This window comes from Bubalus kerabau, chromosome 5, assembly GCF_029407905.1.
Source record: "Bubalus kerabau isolate K-KA32 ecotype Philippines breed swamp buffalo chromosome 5, PCC_UOA_SB_1v2, whole genome shotgun sequence".
Classification (NCBI taxonomy): domain Eukaryota; kingdom Metazoa; phylum Chordata; class Mammalia; order Artiodactyla; family Bovidae; genus Bubalus; species Bubalus kerabau.
Genome location: NC_073628.1, coordinates 135,504,498 through 135,528,446, shown reverse-complemented (window position 1 = coordinate 135,528,446; position 23,949 = coordinate 135,504,498). Strand labels below are relative to the sequence as shown.

General features: G+C 51.8%; 2 protein-coding genes across 4 annotated transcripts in view; one reads left to right on the top strand and one right to left on the bottom strand.

Moving 5' to 3' along the window:
• Positions 1-1,404, bottom strand: part of LMOD1 (leiomodin 1) — a 29,709-nt gene extending 28,305 nt beyond the window's left edge. The window contains exon 1 of the mRNA XM_055583224.1: positions 956-1,404. Coding sequence (XP_055439199.1) covers positions 956-1,216 — 261 coding nt within the window. The 5' untranslated portion in view covers positions 1,217-1,404. The remainder of the gene's footprint in view (positions 1-955) is intronic.
• A 4,352-nt stretch (positions 1,405-5,756) lies between these two features.
• Positions 5,757-22,113, top strand: TIMM17A (translocase of inner mitochondrial membrane 17A). 3 transcript variants are annotated; one of them, XM_055583222.1, is made up of 7 exons: positions 5,757-5,912; positions 9,961-10,060; positions 10,183-10,246; positions 13,556-13,684; positions 14,286-14,396; positions 16,437-16,547; positions 21,708-22,113. In XM_055583222.1, the coding sequence occupies exons 1-6, from the start codon at positions 5,887-5,889 to the stop codon at positions 16,520-16,522; spliced, it is 516 nt and encodes a 171-aa protein (XP_055439197.1). In that variant the 5' UTR covers positions 5,757-5,886; the 3' UTR covers positions 16,523-16,547; positions 21,708-22,113. The 3 variants fall into 3 exon arrangements, with proteins under 3 accessions (XP_055439197.1, XP_055439196.1, XP_055439195.1); XM_055583221.1 differs by lacking the exon at positions 21,708-22,113 and adding an exon at positions 16,782-16,923; XM_055583220.1 differs by lacking the exon at positions 21,708-22,113 and having other exon boundaries at positions 16,437-16,694.
• Positions 22,114-23,949: the final 1,836 nt, after the last annotated feature.

Genomic DNA, 23,949 nt, shown 5'->3' with positions numbered 1-23,949 from the left:
ATACGATTTGATATTTCTGCATGACCCAGAACAGCTCCCGCCCTCCTAGTATCTTGGCAAATTTTTGAGCTCAGGCCGGGGAGCAGGGCAGAGACGGGGCCCCAGCTCCCCACCCTCGGGGGCCACATGTGCCCTCCATGGGCTCTGTGGCTGCTGTCCCAGCTGGTCGGGCCCCTCAGCGGACGGCGCACGAAGCGGTGGCCGGGGGTCGCTGAGCAGGGTCTCCCACCAGACACTGCTGACCCGGACGAAGTCGCCCTCCGGCGAGGCCAGGCTATTTCGTCCAGGAAAGCCCCCCTGTGATCACAGGCAGGGACCCAGGAGAACAGAACGCCACTCTGCGGAAGCTAGGCCGAAGCGGCGGACGCGGCCAGAAGCAACCCCTGCCCTCTTCTGTCCCGTCCCGTCCACTGAACACCCAGAGGCTGGGAAACAGCTCATCCTGCAGCCAAGCGGCCCAACCCCCAAAAGAGGGGCTGCCCCCTCCAGAGGCCCCTCCAGAAAGCACACACCCCACGCCCCTGGGATGGAGACGGAAGCCGTGGGTGGAGGTGCAGAGCCCGCCCTGGGGCGCCCAGCTGACCTGTCGCCTCACATGGTCCACAGGCCGCGAGGCGGCCAGGGGCTGGAAAGCGAGCCTTGCTCCACTAAGAGGGGCTGGCAGGACACTGTCCAGGGTGGGAGGAACGGGAGGAAATAGCCAGCTGTGCGGAGCCAGCAGGAGGCAACTGACAGAGCCCACCCAAGGGTGCCTCCGCCCCCAGGCAGACAGCAGCCTCTCATGATGCGTGGGTGCTGGTGCCCAGGCACACCTGGCCTCTGCTCCAGGAGACGGCGAAGAGGGGTGCAGGCGGTGACGGTGCTCTGCCAACAGGGAGTCTGCTTCTCAGGAAAGCGTGTCCCCACCGCCCCATCGCGCCCCCTCCCCTGCCCACCCCACCCCCTCCCCACTCACATCCACGGACGCCTCCCTCTGGATGAGCTTCTTGGTCTCCTTTTCACAGAAGTTGAGCATGGCCTCCCGGTTATACGCGCCCGTGGACAGCTTCTCAGTCTGGTTCCTCTGACGCAGCCCCACGGGGACGCTCCCGTCAGGGTCCACCACGTCCAGCTCCTTCTCCAGCTCCTCCATCTCCTCGGGGGATAGGGTGGACAGCAGGCTGTCGATGTCAGGGTCTTCGCTCACCTGCCGGCGATACTTGGCTACCTTGGACATCTTGGAGAGGTGGGCTGCGGCTCTTGTGGGGCTGCAGGGGTCCGGGTGGGCTGGGACAGGCTGCGTGCTGGTTTGGATGCAGCAGACCCCCGGTGGTCCAGGCCGCGCTCCCCCCGCCCTGCCCGCGCAGGTGCCCAAGTGTGGTCTGGGAGCTGCAGCCTCCGGAGCCTAGGGCTAGTGGACCTGGGCTGGTCCCACCAGAGGCCAATAAGGCCCCACGACGGCCCGGCCCCGGGAGGAGCAGCCAATCCCCAGGCGGGGGCGGGCCGCCTCTCCATCAGAGCTGTTTGAAACTTGAGGACATTCCAGGGAATCTTGGAGCGCTGTGTGACCAAATTTAGTACAGAGCATTTAGCCTTTTAAAGACAAGGGGGCCACGCAATGAGAAAAAGATACAAAAATGTGGAGGCTGGCAGGAGCAGACGAGAGGCACAGAAGGCCAGGAGAGCGGGCAGGACCCGGGCTCCCCGAGCGGCCGGCCAAGCCTGCCCTGTTCGCGGCACATGTGGCGCCCCGCCAGGGTGGACGGCGCTGTGATCAGCGTGTGGTCCACAGCGTCCTTTCTACTGTATTTGGTAATGTGCTGGGGACTCCCCAGCTCTGCAGCCCCGGGAAAGGGACGCGATTCCAGAAACTCCGAGCCACCCCGCCCACCGACTCTCCTCTGCCCAGGAGCCTGTGGGCCCAGCATTGGAGGCTCCGGGCTGCCCCAGCCACTTCCTGAGAGAGAGGGACGAAGGAAGTCCTCTGTGTTCCCAGAAGGAAAACAGAGTGTTTAGGGGAGAAAGCGGGATGTGCAGGAGTCAGGGATTTCTGAAAGGGCCGTCAGCCTCCAGAAGCTCTGAGGAGGAGGCCCCTCCCTTGCTGGTCTGCCCCTTCTTCTGCTGGGGCATCTTCTGTGCGGGCGTCGGGAGGAGCCCCAGGCCCCTAGCACGCAGAGATCTGGAGCACGACTCGGTGTGGTGTGTCTTCAGGGAAATTCAACTCTAGCCGTCAGGAGGGATCCTATTGCAACAGCCTGGCAGCTTTCGTTCAAGTGCTTTCACTGCGTGTCCATCCTGCCGCCCCGCACCAGACGCAGGGACATTCCATCCCCGTCACAAAGTCCTCTAGAAGTCCCGGTGCCACCATCGCGCGGCGGCTGCCCTCTTCCCTGGCAAAGCCCCACCCTGAGCCAGACAGCCACACATCGGTACTGAATGAGTCCAGGGACCAGCTGGGAGAAAAACTGGCCCTGGCGTTGAGCGCCCACTAGTCTCACTTTGGGATGAGGCTGGGCGGGGGAGCGGGCCGGCTGGTGGAACTGGAGTGCAGAGGCGAGGGTGAGGGGCAGGGGCTTCGGGGCCCCGGGGCGCCTTCTTTTCAGAACACATGCCGATGAGTGCTGACCACGTAACAGGACCGGGGTCTGAGAGCAAGGGGCGTGACTAAAGACAGAAATCCAGTGTGCCCCTGCCTTACTGGAGCTTCCAGTCTAGCGGTGAAGACAGTCAACAGACAAACACTTTCAAATAATTTATTAGAAAATGGAGAGCTCACAGAACGTCTCAGAAGAGAAGCGCAAGGGCGGCAAGAGCACAGCAGAGAGGCTGGTTTCACGGTTCATGCTCAGGCTCCCTGGGCAGCTGACCTGGTCCGCTAGGTCCTGGGCCCACTGCTCACCCCACACCGGTTCTAGCCAGCCACCTCCTCCTCTGAGATCCAGCTCCATCATCTGTCAAATAAAGACAGCACTGTGCCAGCCTCGGAGGGTGGCTGTGGGCATCAGATGTGAGGCGCCTGGTCAATACAGCTGACAGGCAGTGAGCACACAGTCACCGGCTGCGGGGGTCATGATCATGCACATTTACTCTGGGTCTGGATTCTGTTCTCCGTATCCCACCTCCTCTCTCATCCTTGTCTCTCCGACCTTCAGCAAAAACCACCCTCAACACACAGGCACGCACGAATGTGTGCATACGTGCATGTGCACGCATGTGTGCACACACTCCCCATTTCACCTGGTTCTCATCGTTCACTTATTCATTCATTCAAGGCTGGTATGTTTATATCCCTCTCCCTCCCCCCTGCCTCACTGACCAGGCCCTATAGAGAGATACAAGAATAATTACAGTGTGGTCATTCTCTTTCAAATGTGAAATCGATTGAGGTAAAAAACACCTACATGTGCTATAAGGGAAAGTATTAATAAAACAGGAGAGGGGAAGCAACTGCCCAGAGCTCCAGGGAGACACACTAATCTTGTGGAGAGTCAGGCAGCCCCCAGTGGGCACACCGAGGCCCTGGGCTGGCCTGGGGGGCTCCGGGGGCCGTGCGGTTAGAAGTGTCTCTTGCTCCCACCCCCCGACTGTCTGTCTGGGCCTCTCTCCCACCCAGAAGAGGCACCATCTTCTGTGACCCCAGCTCTGGCACCATCCCAGCCAGCTTCTCCACAGAGCAGGTGAAAGCAGCTCTGTCCAGCCCCGAGGCACGCTTCCTTCTCCTGAGGCAGGGTCACTCGGCCCAGGGCACCTGGTTTCAGAAGTCGTCTCTTCCTCCAGGTTCTAAACTCAAAATACAAAGCAGAGCTTCCACACTTGCAGAGAAGGACTCACAGCCTCCTAATCAAAGAGTGACGGGATTATGGGACGGCCTAGCCCCTAGAGAAAACCCAGCACTACCATACCAGAGGGAGGAAAGGCCCGGGACCCCAAACTCGGCCCAAAAGATGTGGTACATGTGGCGGACAGGGAACTAGAAGCAATTAACTAATGCTTAGAGTGGCTCTCAGATGGACTGAGTGACCCCAGGAAAGTCACATTTTCAGGACTATTGGGTGGCAGTATAGTGTGGCAGATAAGGCCGTGGGCTCCAGAGTCGAATGACATGGGCTCAAATCTGAAATGTGTGCCCTTGAGTGAGTTATTTACCCTTTCTGAGCTGCAGGAAATGGAAAACAAGAATCCTAGAAGTGCCTAGAGAAAGAAGAATACTTACTGCAAGCATTATGGAGTTATTAAAGATGTCAAATACAATGATGCACACAAAGCAAGCAAATGCTGTGAGCACTTGGTCTGTGCGTACTGTTTACGGCCTCCCCAGCTTCCTCCTCGTTGGGGAGGTGGGAAGTTCCTCTGGAGAAGCAGACTCTGTCTCTGAAGCCAGCCCCTGGCCTGGCCCACACTCCTGGGAGGAGCGGAACTGGGCAGAGCAGAGCCCCAAGAGAGAGCGCAGAGGGTACACATCTTCCTCAAAAGAGGGCAGGGGGAGAGGGGAGAGGGCAGAAAAGAGCCTGCCTCCCCTCCCCCACTCCTGCCCAGCCTAAACCCCATCAGGCCCCAGTCATAGACCAGAGTCCCAGACCCAGAGCCGGAGGTGGTGCCAGCCTCACTCATCCACAGCCATCAGGCCAGGTGGGGCTGAGGGCGGTGACCTCCTGCTGGGTGGAGCTCTTGAGGCCCCCAAGCCTCTGGCTCACTGGAGCCCAACCCACTGGGGAGTAGGACCCTCTAAGGGGATGTCGGTTCTGAAAACGTGCATCCCTCTGCAGGCGTGAGTGTGGAGAAGGCGTCTCTCTTGCATCCTCCACACAAGATGCCGTCAGTGTGTGAGCTCACTGTCTACAGGAACTTGAATAAAGTAGACACAACTTGAATACATCGCTATTACCCTGGAGAGCAGACAATCTGCTCAAGTGAGGGGAGAGGGAGCTGTACCTTCAGTGTCCTGGAGCATGAAGGCCCCTCCTCCAGAGGCAGTCCTGCCTCAGCCTTGTCAGGAGACCTGCTTGTAGCAACGGTTTCCAAAGGGTAACCTTCTCATGCTCCGGTGTGTAGAAACCCCCACGGGTCACAGCGTCCCAGATTATCACAAACATTTAAGGGACATCCACTACTTCCTGACGCTGAGAGTCAAAGGACCTGGGCGCTGCCTGCCCTCACGGAGCTCCGGGGAGTCGGTGGGGCCTCACCCACCCAGACGAAGTAGGTAGCATTACTTCACACTCGACAGCCAGGTGCTAGAACAAAGAAACGCGTCCGGGAGTTAGGGGAGCCCTAGCAGAGCAACCCAGAGAAGGCAATGGCACCCCACTCCAGTACTCCTGCCTGGAAAATCCCATGGACGGAGGAGCCTGGTGGGCTGCAGTCCATGGGGTCACTGAGGGTCGGACACGACTGAGCGACTTCACTTTCACTTTTCCCTTTTCCCTTTCATGCATTGGAGAAGGAAATGGCAACCCACTCCAGCGCTCTCGCGTGGAGAATCCCAGGGACGGGGGAGCCTGGTGTGCTGCCGTCTATGGGGTCGCACAGAGTCGGACACGACTGAAGTGACTCAGCAGCAGCAGCAGCAGCGGAGCGACCCGGGTGGGTGACTTCAGTGATGGGTACCTTTCCGCACCTGGCGCCCTGCCCCGCCCCGCCCTCTGCGCCGTTGCCCCGCCCACTTCCGGAGCCCCGCCTTCCGCCCGGAACCCCGCCCCTCAGCCCCTCCCTCTGCGCCGGGGTCCCGCCCCCGCCCCGCCCGGGGCCCCGCCTTCCGCCCCGCAGCTCAGTCCCCGGCTCCGATTGGCTTCAGCAGGAGGCGGCGAGCCAATCCTCGCGGAGTCTAACGCTCTCCTCCTGGGATCACTTCCGCCGCCGGGCAGGCCCCGCTCTGTTCGCCCGGCATCGCGGAGCCGCGGAGTCAAGATGGAGGAGTACGCACGCGAGCCCTGGTGAGCCTGCCTGCCGCCTGCCCTGCTGCTGCCGCCGGCCCCGGGTCCCCGGGCCCCCGGGTCGAGGCCGCTCTCAGCCGCGGGCTGGGCGGCGCCAGGGGCCGTGAGCGGCCGGCTGGGGCCACCGGAGCTGTTCCCGGTGACCTTGCGGCGGCTCGAGGGCGCCCCGGCTCGTCTGTGTCGCCGCGACCCCTGCCCGGCGGCGTGTGGGGAGCATCCCCGCTGCCCGCTGGCGATCCTGGGCTAGTCCTTGCGTTCGCGCGGCTCGCCCTGCGAGGGGAGGCGGCGGTGTCCTGGGAGGGTCCGCGTGGCGCGGCGGCTGCGGTCCGGGCGGTGGAGGGGGCACCCGGGCGGTGGGGACCGGGCGCCGCGCCCGTGAAAACGGGGAGAATAGTGTGCTCTCCAAGTCGCGGACAGCGGTCCGTCCGTTCGGCGCCTAGCGAGGTCTGTCCCAGGAATGAAAGCGTGGAGGAGTCAGGCACTCACACGGTTTAAGGCTTCTGGGGTCATGAATGACAAATCAAATCTTGTTATTTGAGTTCTTGTGCAAGAGCAGGAACCAGGGTGTTCTCCAGCTGTGTGAAAGGGCCCGGGCTTCACACTTTGACGTTGCCTGCGCTAGCCATGCTGCTGCTTTGCGCTGTCCTCCTCTCTGAAATGAGACCGAGTGTATGTTTCAGGGCCTCCCAGCTCTTTAAATTTATCTTCTCCAAAGATAGTGGTCCCGCTTCCTGGGTGGTGCTCAGGTGTGCAGGGCTCAGCGCGCTGCTCTGCTGTTGGCACTTTCTCCTCGGTGTGATACAACACAGGCTGGTAGGAGGGGAAAATATTTGACTTTGTTGGGTTAAAGATTTTATGGAATATTAAATTCCCATTCTCTATTCAGTTTGTTCAGTCTCTAAGTTGTGTCTGACTCTTTGCGACCCCATGAACGGCCGCACACCAGGCTTCCTTGTCCTTCACTAGCTCCTGGAGTTTGCTCAAACTCATGTCCATTGAGTCGATGATGCCATCCAACCGTCTCATCCTCTTTTGCCCCCTTCTCCTCCTGCCCTCAGGCTTTTCCAGCATCACCGTCTTTTCCAGTGAGTTAGCTCTTCACATTAGGCGGCCAAAGTATTGAAGCTTCAGCTTCAGCCCTTCCAATGGATATTCAGGGTTGATTTCTTTTAGGATTCATTGGTTTGATGATCTTGCAGTCCACGGGACTCTCAAGAGTCTTCTCCAGCACCACAATTTGAAAGCATCAATTCTTCAGCACACAGCCTTCTTTATGGTTCAACTCTCACATCTGTACATGAATACTGGAAAAACCATTGCTTTGACTATACGGACCTTTGTTGGCAAAGTGATGTCTCTGCTTTTTAATACACTGTCTAGGTTTGTCGTAGCTTTCCTTCCAAGGAGTAAGTGTCTTTTAATTTCATGGCTCCAGTCATCATCTGCAGTGATTTTGGAGCCAAGAAAAGAAAGTCTGATACTGTTTCTACTTTTCCCCCATCTATTTGATGGGACCCGATGCCATGCTCTTCTTAGTTTTTTGAACGTTGAGTTTTAAGCCAGCCTTTTCACTCTCTCACCTTCATCAGGAGGCTCTTTAGTTCCATCCTAAGTATGTCATAGGTACTTCATCATCTTACTCTTTAATCACGTGTTCTCAGAAGCCCTTGGCCTGTGGTAGAAAGAACTTGGGGGTTTTGGAGTACTAGATTTTTTGTATTTAAATTGGTTCTATCAATACCTGTATGATCTTGCTCAAAGTGCTTAATCTCTTAGCCTCTGTTCATCTGTAAAATGGAGAGGAAACAGGAATACTCTTTTGCAAAGCTAAAAGATTAGGCACTCTATAAGGGCCTCCTTGCTAACTCAGATGGTAAAGAATCTGCCTGCAATGCAGGAGACCTAGGTTCAATCCCTGGGTTGGGAAGATCCCCTGGAGTAGGAAATGGCAACCCACTCCAGTATTCTTGCCTGGAAAATCCATGGACAGGGAAGCCTGGTGGGTTGCAGTCCATGGCATTGCAAAAAGTCGGACATGACTGGAGCAACTAACACTTCATTTCATAAGAAAATAGACTGGCTTTCTTGAAAGTAAGGTTATTTGCATTATAAACCGCCTAAACCATTTATTGCGTACTCAGTCTTATCTGACTCCTTGCGTCCCCATCCCCATGGACTTTAGCCCGCCAGACTCCTCTGTCCATGGAATTCTCCAGGCAAGAATACTGGTGTAGGTTGCCAGTAGATCTTCAGGGGATCTTCCCAACTCAGAGATTGAACCTGTGTCTTCTTTATCACTGAGCCACCAGGAAGCGCACCATATTGGATATTTAAAAAATGTTAACTTTTGATCTTGTGAATCATTATTGGTCCCTGTTGCCCTGTGTTTGCCTGGCATTTGTATTTAGAGTCTGGGTTCAACTTTGCTTTTGTGCATCTGGCACATCCCTAAGGGAACACTGATTTCCGCAGACATGGTTCAGAAGCTGTTTCCATCCTGCATTTGTTTTAGACATCATCTTGTGGAATACTGTGGCTGCTCTCTGATCTGAATCCTGCTGCTTTTTACTGATTTTTTAAATGCTCATTTCCGTTCTGATTATAGGATCATTAACCTTTTAAAGTTAGTGACTTTCCCTTGTCTTTTTTTTTTTTTTTTTTACTTGGCTGCACCAAGTAGCTTATGGGATCTTACTTCCCCAACCAGGGATCACACTCGGGGCCTCAGCAGTGAAAGCACCAAGTCTTAACCTCTGGACCACCAGGGAATTCACCTCTATTAGTGTTTCTACCATTTTGAGGAAAATGTCCTAATCCTTTTTAGTCTCAGAGCTCTGCTTCTCAATCTTTCAGCGTGAAGCCAGGTTGCCCAGGCTTGTGCCGACTTTAGGCTCTGATATAATGGGTTGTGGGTGGAACCTGCCCAGAGTCTGCATTTGCTGATTTTGCTTTCAGGCTCATTAAAGGAAGCCTGGGGTAGCCAGGCCCGGAAGCATCAGGCTGACAGTTGGATATCTGTCACATGAGGTCGTCATTCTGTACCAGCCTCTGATTTGTATTAGGCTTGGAGAGGACAAGGTGTTTCAGCTTCAGGATTTTGTATTTCTATCTGGCAAAGTCCGAAATTACTCATTATTCAGATTCTTCAGCAGCAGTGATGCACTAAACTCACATGTTTACTTGAGCAGGTGGATTGCCCACTTCACCCTTGAGATTAGAAAAGACATTTATGAACTGGATTATTCACAGACTTGTTTTTTTTTTGGCCATGCCTTGCAGAATCTTAGTTCCCCAACCAGGGATGGAACCCAGGGCCACCACAGTGAAAACACTGAGTCCTAACCACCAACCACCAAGGGATTCCCATTCACAGACTAAGTTTTTAGTAAGCCAGATTCCTGGAATATTAGTTCGTTCCACTGATCAAATTAATCAAATGTCACTGTGCTGCAGGAGTTAGGTAGCTGCATTTGGAGACCAGGTTTACAAATTTAACCTCTAACGATCAGATATTAGAGGTTACCAATGTGTTAAGTGGATCTGATACAAACTAAAGTTCCAAGTGCTAACGTGGACTCAGTAAACCCGAAAAGAAGTTTTAAAATTTAAATATTAAATAGTGTGGCTTCCTCTGCACTTGTTGAAGCCTTATTCTTTGGGTCTCAGCTTTAAATTTTGCTCCTTCTGGAGAGCTTAGCTTGATCGTGAGGCAGTTGGGTCACCGTTTGGTTACAGTGTAATTTCCTAACGCTTGTTAATTGGCTTTGCACCGTGCCAACTTAGGGTAGATGCCCCAGCAGTTGAGTGAGTGAGTGAGTGAGCGCTGTGAACAGTAGGGAGCTGAAGCCGCTTCCCTCCCTCAGCTTAGAGGACTTGGGCGGAGCAGCTCCATCTGTTCTATCCTTCTTCTCCTGGGCCATCCTGGGCCAGCCCTTTGGTTGTCGTGGGCCCTGCGCTGGAATCTGGTGTGTCCCTGGTCAGCAGGAGGTCTGTGGCTTGTAAATGAGAACCGTGCTCATCTTGTGTCTTTTCTCCTTCCTGTTCGTAGCCCCTGGCGCATCGTGGACGACTGCGGTGGGGCCTTTACAATGGGAACCATAGGTGGTGGGATCTTCCAGGCAATCAAAGGCTTCCGCAATTCTCCAGTGGTAAGTGGGTGACCAGTTTCATGTTACCGTCACATGATCGCTGTTTGCTAATATCACTTGGGCCTGTCAGTGCGTTGGAAACATGTTATTCTCCTAATACATCTCCTTTTGTTTCCTTACAGGGAGTAAATCACAGACTACGAGGGAGTTTGACAGCTATTAAAACCAGGGCTCCACAGTTGGGAGGTAAGCAGAGTGTTGCTGTTTGAACTCCAAACGCTTTTTTCCCTGTTTTTTGTTTTTTTTTTTTTTTGAGGATGAAGCTCTGTTTTTTATTTTTTTTCCCTTTTGTAGATTTTACGAGTTAGTGATTTTAGTTAGGTCTAAATAACTGCTTGTCCCATTCTGAGGGTTCTTGGTTTATGATTTATCTTAACTTAAATTGTTGCATCCAGGTGGCACTCTGCTCTTCAGAAGCTTGGTGGTGTTCTGTTTCTGTTTGTCTTTGTTTTATTTTCCCCTCTTATCCAGAAGGAAGATGGTGTGTCCACAGCTTAAGTTTGTGAGTCTGGAGTGATCATGTCTAGGGTAGCGTGAAGCTGATGAGGGTATGAGTGGAAGGGTTGGGGTTCACGAGAGCTTGATGGAACTGATGGGGCTCCTCCCCAAAGTTAACTTTTTGGACGTTAGTGCAGAAGTGCAGGAGATGATGTTCATCACATTCTTTAAGCTTGGTTACTCAGAAACTGGGAGAAGAGAGGGCAGGAAAGCTGGAAGCTTATATTCGTTACAGAGACGCCGTCAGGTTGAAGGGACCACATTCAGCACGGAAGAGGAGCCAGCACCAAGCCTCCCCTTAGTCTGTGCGGCAGAGGAGATGGTCTCTCTTTCTCTCTTTGTTTTTATAGCATTTTTTCTCTTTAGAAGGTGGTAGCTGGCCTGTGTTGTTTACTGAGTGCTTGTCATGTGCTGAACTCTCCAAGTGTTCTGTTATTTTATTTAGCCCTCACAGCAACACAGAGGGTAAGTAATGTTATCTCTGTTTTCCAATGGAGGAAATGGAGGCTCCAAGGTTGAAGTGATGGTGTATCTGTTTCCTGTTCTTCCCCCTGTGATAGTTGGACACCTTGGAGAGTACATTGACTCGTTTTCCTCTGGTCTAATGGTTACCACGCTGTTCAGGGGTGATAAGTAGTAAAGAAGTACACACCCCACCCCGACCTTCAATAAATGCAGAGGTCCTGCAAGTGTTAACAGGCGTCTTGAGAGGCTGCTTCCATCACATGCGTTTTCAGTGAATAAAAGAACAGGTGACTGTCCCAGACAGAATCAGCCTAAGGAGGTGTGACGGCTGAACATGTGGTGGGACCGGAAACGGACATAAACACTGAGGAAACCTGAATTTAGTACGGATGTCAGTTAATAATGTGCAGTGTTCAGGACTTCCCTGGTGGTCCAGTGGTTAGGGATCTGCCTTGCAGTGCAGGGGACATGGGCTCAATCCCTGGTCAGGGATGTGTGGAGCAGCTGAGCCCGTGTATGTACCTAGAGCCCAGACTGCAACAGGAGAAGCTGCCACAGGGAGACCCCCACCCACAGCAGCTAGAGGGGAGCCCCACACACGGCAGCTAGAGAGGAGCCCCCACAACTAGAGAAAGCCCTCACCCAGTGAAGAAGACCCCGTGCAGCCAAAATGAATTAATTAAAAAAATTATTTAAAATAAATACAAATACTGGGATGGCACTTCAAATTTAATTCAGGGAGTATAGACTGAGCTCTTCCAGTCGAACTCCTGGAAAGGGCAGCGTGGGAAAGCCATAGTCGTGTCCTGAAAGGTCTTCTATTTCCAGAGCGGAACCGAGATGTTGTGACACGTCCCCATTCTTCCAGCCCGTCTGCGCACCTGGACTCGCCCCAGGTGTAGTCAGCCCTTCCTTCCCGTTGAGAACAGTACTTGGTGCTTCCAAGTACGATGCTGGACCCTAGCATTGTTGCTGTGGCTGCGGCCGTTCCCAGGCCGTCTTAGGAGCGTCCTGTGTATTTCCATATATACACGTGGACCCTCTGACCACATACGTACACACACACGTTTAGATCTGTTTTCTGTGTATCTGTCTGCATTGGAAATCGGGTTCACAGTGACAGCCCTGATTGCAGTCCAGGCCTGCAGAGTCCTTCTTTCTCCTCTCTCTTACTACAATTTAAAAAGCAAGAAAAACAACCTGAGGAGCCCTCGTGCTGGGATCCTGCACCCTCTGAAACCTCTGGACGCGGGGGTGGGCTGACCAGGGCCAGGGTCAGACTGCCTGACACCCTTCCACATGGGCACACGGACCCCCGTGCCTGGGAGTGTCCCTCCCGTGGACCCCTGCTCACCTGCTCTGGCCACGGCTGCCCTCTCAGGCCCCCATCTGCGTGGACCAGTCTCCACTCTAGTCAGCCCCTGGCTCACTCCGGCAGGCATCCTTGGGGTGGGAGGTTCAGACCTTGAGAAGGAGTGGAGCGGCCGGGCCTTGTCTGAGTGTGGCCAGGTGACACGCCTGGGCGTCATCTCTCACAGGGCAGGGCCCCCCCGAGCTGGAAGGGGTGACTCAGTCCTGTCGTCTGGGGTGTCTGGTGCAGGGCCAGCGGTGAGCAGGCTGTTGCTCAGCTGACTGGTAGCGTGCAGGGGAGAACAGAGGTCTGCTGATCGGGCTCAGACCCTGTCCCTGGTCAGCGCACCCCTGCGTCTGGAGGTTTCAGAGGGTGCAGGATCCCAGCACGAGGGCTCCTCGGGTCATTTTTCTTACTTTTTAAATTGTAGTAAGTACAAGAACCCTTTCTGTGGAGTGCACGCTGTGTGCTCACGTTAGAAGATTTGGAAAACGAAAGCACAAAGAAGCTGGATCACCTGTTACCATCTGTCGCCTGGAGGCGCTGGCGGTGGAGGTCTTGGTGTCACCTTTCTGGATTCTGTGTGCACGTCTACACTTGTGCGTGCAGTACTTGGCGTTTTATAGACTAGTCACCGTCTAGGAAGAGTTTTAGTGTGAAGTGATCTGACTGAGGGTTGCTTTCAGCTTCGTGCTAGAGGAGTAAGGGTGGAGAGGAGTGGGGAAGGCAGTCTCCATCCCTCGCAGCTCCGTAATTCTCACTCGCGTCGCCCTTTGCTCTGGGTGTGTCCTGACTCGCGCCCGTGACACAGTGCAGAGGGCCTGGGCGTCTTCTGTGCTCTCTCTGCTGATTTTCACAGAGCAGGTGCTTGGTGGCTCTGACTGAAGAGAAGGAAGAGACGAAAGGGGAGGCTGTATCAAAGGACGGAAGGCGGGCGCACACACTCTGCCAGTGCAGCTCTGAGTGCAGAGCCCGGTGTGCTGAGGCTCGGGCCGTGGCTGCTCACTGGTCCAGCCCGAGCTTTATTAGAAAGAGCAGCGTTCTGACTCTCGTTCAGCCCGTAGTTAGGGTGCGAGAGTTCTAAGAATATAGTGAGTGTTGTTGTTTAAGCTTGCTTTTGATTATAAAGTTTAAAATGTAAGATTACAACAATGAAATGTGTTTTGTTTCTTTATAAACAGGTAGCTTCGCGGTTTGGGGAGGCCTGTTTTCCATGATCGACTGCAGTATGGTTCAGGTCCGAGGGAAGGAAGACCCCTGGAACTCCATCACGAGCGGTGCCTTAACTGGAGCCATCCTGGCGGCAAGAAGTAAGACGCATTTGTGCGTGTCGGCCGTCTGACCCCGGCACGCCTGTAGTGGCTGAACCGAGCCTTGTGTCAGTCGGTTTAGTGTGGGTGCAAGTGTGAGCTGGGGAAAATGGAAGGATCTGTTACTTGGAATGTTGAGCGTGCGAGCACCTGGGGCTCCGACCAGTAACCGCCGTGGTCAGAGCTGCTCACGGTCTAGTTCTCCACTGACCAGCTGTGACCGGGCCTCTCCCTCCTCAGTCTGCAATGAGTCATGGACCTGCGGCACAGCATTGTTAGGAGCGTAGAGCGCAGAACCTTCTGGTCCCTGGGGTTAGAGCAACCCGGAACTCCTCTGGGCCTGGGGGGTGAGCCAGGGTCACCAGGTGGCGAGTGTGTGGACCTCGTGGGTCGTGACGCCTCTGTCACAAGCACTCAACTCTACCGTCACAGCCCAAGAGCCACTGCAGACCGTATGTGAGTGCACGTGCATGTTGTTCCAATAAAACTTTTATTTGTATAAGCAGGCCATGAGCTGGATTTGACCTGTGGACAGGTCTGTCCATCAGTGTACCTGATGTTAACCTGGATCTCTGTCTCTCCCCCTCACCAACGCCCTCAGACGGGCCAGTGGCCATGGTCGGGTCGGCTGCCGTGGGTGGCGTTCTCCTGGCTCTCATCGAAGGGGCTGGCATCTTGTTGACACGCTTTGCGTCTGCACAGTTTCCCAACGGTGAGTCGTCTCTCTGTTAGCACACAGCTCAGGCATTTGGAATGAAACAGATTCTGTCTGCTAAAATGTGGCCGTTTGAGCTCCATGCATTCTGGGTGCGTGTACTGAGCTCGGTGAGGATTGTGGTCGCAGGGGCAGTTCTGGTTGCAAAGGTGGGTGTGGGCGCAGTGGACTGCTTGTGTTCAGAGGAACACAGTTCTCGCCGAGATGGCAGATGGCCTGCCCTGATCTTGCTCATAGTTCTCGGGCCTTGTCAGCACTCGTTTGCTTCTTGTAAGAAATTGCTGCTCATTTTAGAGCTGTGTGGAGGGAGGTCCTTGTAGCTGTGGGAGGGTCACGGTGGTCATTCTGTGTCCTGTGCTGTGTGTGTATGTGTGCGCGCGTGTCCACTGGCCACCAGGGGCAGTGGGCACGAGGGTCTGGCAGATGCTCAGATGAGTGAGGCGAGACCTGGGGGTAGTGCTTCTCGGGGGCAGGTGACCCCTGGTTGGGGGCTCGCTCTGGAGCCGGCAGGGAGAGCTGTTGAAGTTGGCAGTGTGGCGTGCTGCTGCCTGCCTCTCCTGTCCAGCGCCGGGGAGCATGGAAGGCTGGGCAGTCAGCTGGGCCACCAGCACCCATGACGTGGCCAGGCGGGGTCTGCTCTGCAGTCAACATGCGCGGGTTCTTGGAAATTAGAAAACTCGAGCGATCTAAACAGAAATATTCCTTGACATCGTAAGGCAGCAGAAAGACACAGGATCATTGGGTGGGGGTGGGGGTTGAAAGTTATTTTTGGAGCTTGGAAAATATTTGGTACAGAGCTCGGAGCTGGTCACAGCTTCCTTCGGTTCGGTTTCCCTGATGTGGGGTCTTCTGGGGCAGCGTTCCCAGAGGCCTGCTTAGCACGGCAGTGGGTGACCCAGGTGGCCCCTGGCCCTCACGCCTCCCTTCTGTTTTCACCATTGCTTCTTAATACTCTGTTGTGATTTTGCTTTTGCTTTTCAGTTTAACGCTTTAGTGTGAAAGATTTCACATAAAACATCAGAAAAGTTGCATCTTTTCAGGAATTCAGAAATTGATATAAGGAGATGTCAGTCACACCATTTTGTGGGATCTAGCCTTGTTTCCTTTGCTTTAGGCTTCTGTCCTCAGAAGGAATAGCTGAAGGAAATGCTTTTGATCTTAGACTGAGATGTTTCCAAAAAGCTTTGTGGGGGCGGAAGTGTTTGGAAAGTTAATTGTGTGTTTCCAATTAACTTAAATGAAAAAATTCTTAAAAAATAAAACTGTATCCAAATGGTAACAAGGATTATTTGGGGTTTATCTTTTTCACCCAGTGTCTCCTTCAGCTTTCTGGAATGAACAGATATTTTAGGGTGAAGAAAAGCAATCACTGGAGTGAACGGAGCTCTGGAAAGAGCCCTCTTTCCCGCTGGCCTCTTCCTCCCGTCCTTCAGTTTGCCCTCGTTTCCCTGGGGAAGTGGGGTGATCGCCACCGCTACAGGCTTGCTTTTAACGAGCCATGTTCTTTCTCGGGTCAGGGAGGCCGTGCCACCCTTCGAAAGCACCAGCTGCTGTACTTGGCATCTGTGTAAGCTTGGGGCGGGCCTGTCTTCCCATTGCAGAACCTGCTTCTTACATTCGTCATTGTATAGATTGTATCACTGAGTTCTCTTGAAAAATGACTGAGGTACTTAAACTTTGTGAAACTAATTTTAAATAGCTACTGAAAAATATGTCAGGAGGTGAGAGATTGGTGCGGTCTTGATGCGGCAGCTCGCTCAGCAGTTGCTTTAAAGCTGGCCTGCTGCCCCTTGCTGTCGTTAGTCCATCTGACTGTGCGGAGCGTGTAGGGCCATCCATCGGGTGTGGGGTGGGGGGGCTGCCTATGCCGACACCAAGGAGGCGGTCTCGTGGGAGTCGAGCAGCCCCACAAACGTTCGATTACAGCTGGAACGTAGCAGGATTTCTTTCTGAGTTGATTGATTTGCTCGCTACAGAGACTTGTTCCTTCAAACTACATAGTATTTAGGTGGCGTTTAAATTCTCTCTGAACTGCAGGTCCTCCGTTTGCTGAAGACCCCTCCCAGTTGCCTTCCGCCCAGTTACCAGCCTCGCCCTTCGGGGAGTATCGGCAGTACCAGTAGGACTTCCCTCCCGGACTTCTACAGAGTGAGCTCAGTCTAAGGAAGGGTGTCAGAAGACCAGGTTCAGTCTGGTTCTAAAACCGCGGGGGGGACAGCTGTGGCCAAACAGGCTGTGAAGAGACTTTCAGCACCTTTTTCTATTTAAAGGAACATGGTCGGGGTGGCGGGTGGGGTGGGGTGGGAATCTTAAAAGATAATACATTTATTTATTCACATTTGGATTGCATTTGTGATCAAAATAAATATCTAAAATCCTTAGAAGGAAATACAGCGCGTGCTTAGAAGATGAAGGACCGCACGGCAGACAGCCACAAAGCGTGACTTTCCTCGGGGGCTTCTCGGCCTGGCTTTGCTCTGTTAGTCAAATAATAAAAAATGCCTGGAGGTTGCTCTCTCTTTTAGGATGAGTTGTAGAGTTCTACTTTTCATCCTCAAATTCCGACAAGGCAGAGTCCACTGAGGACTGCCCACGGCGCTGTGGCCTGTGGGTCAGTGCGCAGCGCACACCGCCCGGCTGACACGGCTTGGCCTTCCCTCTGCGGGTGCAGCCGCGTCCTGGTTCGCGGGTGTTGGCGGCAAGACACGAACTCTTCACCTTCGGGGCTTCTGGGTCTCGAGCCTTAATCATCAGCAGCTTCCTTCCCATAAACCCAGCTCTGTGTCAGAGGTTCACGGAGCAGGCGACAGCGCTGGAGAAGTCTGATGTTTGTTGCTGGAAAGTTTATAAAGTCCAGGTTGTTTTTAGTGTGTTCCAAGTCCTTGAAGCTGACCTTTGTAAGGGGTGTCCTTCGGGGTCTGGTTGGGACTAGAAAACAGATGGGCTGTTCAGAATCGGCCACTTTACTGGTGGTGGAAATGCCAAGTGGCCTTCCAGAAGGCAGGCTGTGGCTCTCTCCCCTTTGCCTGCCTGGTGTGACTGCCTTGTGTGGTGAGCTCAGTGCTACATATGTAGCAAGCATTTAATTTACTCATCCTGGGTTGAGCTTTGTTTGTGTGGTAAAATACACAGGAAGTCATGTTTCTTTTAACCATTAAGTGTACAGTTTGGTGGAATATAAATACAGTGTATCAACCACCTTTAGTATCCCAGAACTTTTGCAGCAGCAGGAGCAGAAACCGGGGGATGGTAACCACCACCCCACTCCCCAGCTTCTGGTAGCACAGGACTGCGCTCCGTCTGCGAGTCCGCCTCTTCTGGGGACCTCGTGTCAGCAGGACCTGTGGGATTTTCTTTCTGTGTTGCTCTTCATTTAGGAATTCATTCATGCTTTCTGACGGTTGAGTAATAATACTGCATTGTAGGCAGAGACCACGTTTTATTTCTCCATTCTTCCGTTGACAGACATTTGAATGATGCTGCTGTGGACATGGGCATACGGCTGCCTGAGCCCCTGCTCTTGTTTCTTGGGGCACATTCCTAGGAGTGGAGTTGCCGTGGGTGTGGTAACTGTTCAGCTTCTGAGGAGGCGCCACACTCTCCCGCGGTCGCTACACCGCGCGGCATTTCTGCCAGCAGCGCGCAGGGCTCCGGTTTTCCTACACTCTCGCCAGCGTTTTTCCTCTATAGCCAGGCCAGTGCCTGTGACGTGTATCTCATTGTGGTTCTGACTTGCGTTCTCCTGGTGACTGACGATGCTGTACTTTTTGGCCATTTGTGAGTATCCGGGGTTTGTCTTTCAATCTGTAGCTGGTTTAACTTCCAGGCATAAATGTAAGGAGGCTTTATTGCAAGAACAGTTCAAAGCTGAGGGCATGTAGGGAAGATGCTTTATGTTTCTTAAGGTCCTCAAAACTCCTCTTAAATGGGGCATCGGTTTGGAAAGCAAGTTTCTTGCTTGTAAATTCAGAGTCTCTGGGGTATGTGTGTGTGATGCTGGCGTGTTTTTCCATTTTACTGGTCATCTCAGCGTCTCTGAACCGATCCTTGGGTACAGATGAATTTTCTAGAATGAGGGGTGGGGTGGAAGAGAAGAGTCTTGAAAAAGATGAAAGACCAGTTCTTTTTGATTCCACCACATGCAGGATGGCAGGTGGGAACCCGGAAACCTTCCTAGTTGTTTCCCAGCTTCTTGCTTCCCGTGGATACCCCTGTCTGCCCCAGACTTAGAAGGACTTCTGTTCTCAGAAAGCCTGGCTGCCCCCTGCCCGTTCCTTCCCCTGCTGGAGCTGGCCCAGAGGGCAATGGGTCCCTCTCTCACATGTCCAGTGTGGAGATAGGGGGGTGAGGAGGGAGGGCAAGGGGGAAGGCAAGCGTCACCCCTCAGTCTCCTCCTGGAAGGCTGGTGCTGTCATTTCCAGGCAGGGGAGCCATTTCCAGGCAGGGGAGCGTGTTCTCCGGCCATCCATTGGTGGACATGCCCGTGTCCGCCCCTGCCCCCCGCACATGTACCCTGCTGGCTGCTTCCTGACAATTCGGTTTCCCCCTCCTCCTTTCCCCCAACATGTTTTCAATGAAAATAGCAAACCTGTAAAGTTGGGGTTCAAGGTGAACACGTGTACCCAGCACCTAGATTCTATGACTGACTTTACAACACTTTACCATTGCCTACCTGGTCACCTGTCCCCTGCTTTCTAATTAAATTGAAGTTTATGAAATCCATTGATAAACATTGTAAGATGTGATTATTTTAAAGTTTAGAGAATAGTAGAAACCAGGTAGGTTATAGACTCTAATATCTTAAAATACTGACTTGAAATGTTTAATAAATATTCTGAAACTAATTTTGGTGTACGAGAACCCAGAGTAAAAGGTAAAATCACCAAATTTGTTCTAATTACCAAGATAAACGTGGAAATATACAGACAGGAAGGAATTTTTCTCTAGGTGTTTTTCTGGAATAATGGAGTCAGTTCCTCAGTTTCAAGGTTAAAACGCCCATCAGAAAGATCCCATCTGCTTCTCTCATTTTTCCTTAGTATCTTCCACTGTGTGTGAAATTGGCATGAAATAGTGAATTTCTGAGTCAGGCTGCAAAAGGCAAAGGAGAAAAGGAAAGATGTACCCATTTGAATGCAGAGTTCCAAAGAATAGCAAGGAGAGATAAGAAAGCCTTCCTCAGTGATCAATGCAAAGAAATAGAGGAAAACAACAGAATGGGAAAGACTAGAGATCCCTTCAAGAAAATTAGAGATACCAAGGGAACATTTCATGCAAAGATGGGCTCAATAAAGAACAGAAATGGTATGGATCTAACAGAAGCAGAAGATATTAAGAAGAGGTGGCAAGAATACACAGAAGAACTATACAAAAAAGATCTTCATGACCCAGATAACCATGATGGTGTGATCACTCACCTAGAGCTAGACATCCTGGAATGTGAAGTCAAGTGGGCCTTAGGAAGCATCACTATGAACAAAGCTAGTGGAGGTGATGGAATTCCAGTTGAGCTATTTCAAATCCTGAAAGATGATGCTATGAAAGTGCTGCACTCAATATGCCAGCAAATGTGGAAAACTCAGCAGTGGCCACAAGACGGGAAAAGGTCAGTTTTCATTCCAATACCAAAGAAAGGCAATGCCAAAGAAAGTTCAAACAACTTCACAATTGTACTTATTTCACATGCTAGCAAAGTAATGCTCAAAATTCTCCAAGCCAGACTTGAACAGTGTATGAACCATGAAATTCCAGATGTTCAAGCTGGATTTAGAAAAGGCAGAGGAACCAGAGATCAAATTGCCAACATCCACTGGATCATCGAAAAAGCAACAGTACCAGAAAAACATCTGCTTTATTGACTATGCCAAAGCCTTTGACTGTGTGAACCACAACAAACTCTGGAAAATTCTGAAAGAGATGGGAATACCAGACCACCTGTCCTGCCTCTTGAGAAATCTGTATGCAGGTCAGGAAGCAACAGTTAGAACTGGACATTGAACAACAGACTGGCTCCAAATCGGGAAAGTAGTAGGTCAAGTCTTTATATTGTCACCCTGCTTATTTAACTTAATATGCAGAGTACATCATGAGATGCTGGGCTGGGTGAAGCACAAGCTGGAATCAAGATTGCTGGGAGAAATATCAATAACCTCAGATATGCAGATGACACCACCCTTATGGCAGAAAGAGAAGAGAACGAAAGAGCCTCTTGATGAAAGTGAAAGAAGAAAGTGGGAAAGTTGGCTTAAAACTCAACACTCAGAAAACAGATCATGGGATCCGGTCCCATCACTTCATGGCAAATAGATGGGGAAACAATGGAAACGGTGACAGACTTTATTCTTTTGGGCTTCAAAATCACTGCAGATGGTGATTGCAGCCATGAAATTAAAAGATGCTCCTTGGAAGAAGTTATGACCAACCTAGCTGGACATGACTGAACGACTTCACTTTCACTTTTCACTTTCATGCATTGGAGTAGGAAATGGCAACCCACTCCAGTGTTCTTGCCTGGAGAATCCTAGGGACAGGGGAGCCTGGTGGGCTGCCGTCTTGGGTCGCACAGAGTCGAACATGACTGAAGTGACTTAGCAGCAGCAGCAGACAGCATATTAAAAAGCAGAGACATTACTTTGCCAACAAAGGTCTGTCTAGTCAAAGGTGTGGTTTTTCCAGTAGTCGTGCATGGATGTGAGAGTTGGACTATAAAGCTGAGTGCCAAAGAACTGATGCTTTTGAACTGTGGTGTTGGAGAAGACTCTTGAGAATCCCTTGGACTGCAAGGAGATCCAACCAGTCCATCCTAAGGGAATTCAGTCCTGACTGTTCCTTGGAAGGACTGATGCTGAAGCTGAAATTCCAATACTTTGGCCACCTGATGTGAAGAGCTGACTCATTTGAAAAGACCCAGATGCTGGGAAAGATTGAAGGCAGGAGGAAAAGGGGATGACAGAGGATGAGATGGCTGGATGGCATCACCGACTCAATGGACATGAGTTTGAGTAAACTCTGGGAGTTGCTGTGCTACAGTCCATGGGGTCGAAGAGTCAGAAACGACTGACCGAGTGAACTGAACTGAAATTCCTCTCTGGCCTCATCTTCTTTCTGTCTTGAGAACTTGCTTGAACACGTCTTACACGGTAGGATACATGGGTGGACCTGGGTGGCATTGGAGGAGAGGACCCTGAGCTTTTGCAGTGGGCAGTAGGACCCTTCTCTTTGCCCTGAGAGAGGCATTACGCAGACTACACTACACAGGCAGCATGACTCCCTTTATTCCAAAGTGAGACCCTGTCTCTGTCTTGGCAGGCATCAGCCAGAGGGTGCCAGCCTGGCCCCTGGGGACTTGAGTTGTGTGCCCCATCCTGCACGCCATCAGACCATTATGATCAGTTGACTCACCCTCTGCTCCAGACGAGGTGCTGTCTCTACAAGCATCGTCACCAGACGGTCCAGAACAAAGGGTGTTCGGCACCTCGTTGTGCAGCTGTGCAGATGCGCGTGTGAGCCACGGAGAGCTGGGTCCCAGGGTTGGTTTTAACTTGAATGCTCCGTGGTTACAGGAATGTTCTGTGTGCCCTTGAGTCTTTTATTTGTTGGGAGCTTTTCATGGCCTGTCTGTGGTTAGTTTTGTGTGTTTTCTCTAATGGTTAGGTGGAAAGTTAGGGGTGTGTTGATTAGGTAAAGATGGTGACTTTTAAAATGTTTTTACTGAATCCTTTTGCCTCACATCCTTGTTGCGGCACGTCAGGTCTTCACCGTGGCATGCAGGCTCTCCGCTGCAGCACACAGGCTGCCCCGCCGGGGCTCACATCCTCAGCGGTTGGGCATGCAGGCCTAGTTGTCCTGTGGCCTGTGGGGTTCTAGTTCCCCAGACAGGGATCAAACCTGCTCTATCAAACCCTGCTTTGGAAGTTGGATTCTTAACCACTGGACCACCAGGGACGTCCCAAGACTGTGACATTTTTGTACAGATGTTTTATGTCGGTGTAACTTTGGTCTGATCTGTTAATTACTACTGGGCAAGATATATAAATGTCTCACTGGCAGATTTGCCCATTTTCCCTTGTAATTCTGTTAATTTTTGCTTTCTGTATTGTGAGGCTATAAGGTACATCTCCTGGTGTGTGAGCTAGAACACTGATAAGTAATCTACACCTGGGTATTTATGAACTCTGCCCCTTCCCAAACTTCTGCCTCCCCCAGCTTGGGGTGACTACCAGCCTGTCCAGCTTGTTTCTTTTTCTCCCCTTGCTTCCCTGGTGGCTCAGACAGTAAAGAATCTGCCTGCAATCCAGGAGACCCAGGTTTGATTCTAGGTCAGAAAGATCCCCTGGAGAAGGAAATGGCTACCCACTCCAGTCCTCTTGCCTGGGGAATCCCAAGGAGAGGAGCCTGACGGGCTACAGTCCAGGGGGCTGCAAAGAGTTGGACACGCCTGTGTGACTGACAACACTTTCACATATTTTCCCATTAGTGGGTTTGTGGGTTACACTAATTCTATATTCTTTAGGTGGTTTTCTTGAAAATATACCTAAGAAAGAAATCTCAGGACTTCGCTGATAGTCCAGTAGTTAAGACACTGAGCTTCTAATGCAGGGGGCACAGGTGTGATCTCTGGTCAGTGAACTTTTAAGATCCCTACATGCCATGCACTGCAGCCAAAAAAGAAAAAAAATCTTTATTCCTAAATCTACTTTCCTCCTAATAATCCAAGGAGCTTCAACGTCAGTCACCCTCTTCTTTTTTTTTTTTACCCTCTTGCATACATTTAATTAAGAAAAAAAATACTTTGGTTGCCTCATGCAGCATGCAGGATACAGTGGCTGGTATATGCACGTGCTCAACAAAAATGCATTGTATAATGGAATGAGTAAGTTGAAGGTAGATGTGCTGAATGACTATCCTCAGCGCCACATAAGAGTGGGTTTCTGAAGTTTTTGGATTTCACTAGCCAGTAAGTTAAAAAAGAAAAGAAAGAAAAAAAGGAAGAAAACTAACTTTGATCATATATGGAATTTCAAAATATCTACCATAAGCATTTCAAAAAATAAGATGTATTTAATACTGTAAAACTAGGAAGCACATACTAGGATCCTATTTCCTTTATGGGAAACTCCCTACATTGTGCCTTAAAATTTCATTTCCTAATCGGGAAGACCCCCTGGAGGAAGAAATGACAACCCACTCCAGTATTCTTGCCTGGAAAAGCCCATGAACAGAGGAGCTTGGGGAGGTACAGTCCCTGGGGTCACAAGGGTCGGACACAACTTAGTGACTAAACCACCATCACCACCACCACCAAAAGGAACCCCCCCACCAATGCAGGAGAAGTAAGAGACTTGGGTCCAATCTCTGGGTCGGAAAGATGCCCTGAAAGAGGGCATGGCAACCCACTCCAGGATTCTTGCCTGAAGAATCCCACGGACAGAGGAACCTGACGGGCTACAGTCCATGAGGTCGCAAAGAGTCGGACACGACTTGGTATAGTTTCCAGCACGGCTAATGAGCGGCTCCTAGTCACAGCTGGGCTCCTGGTAGGGTCACCGGC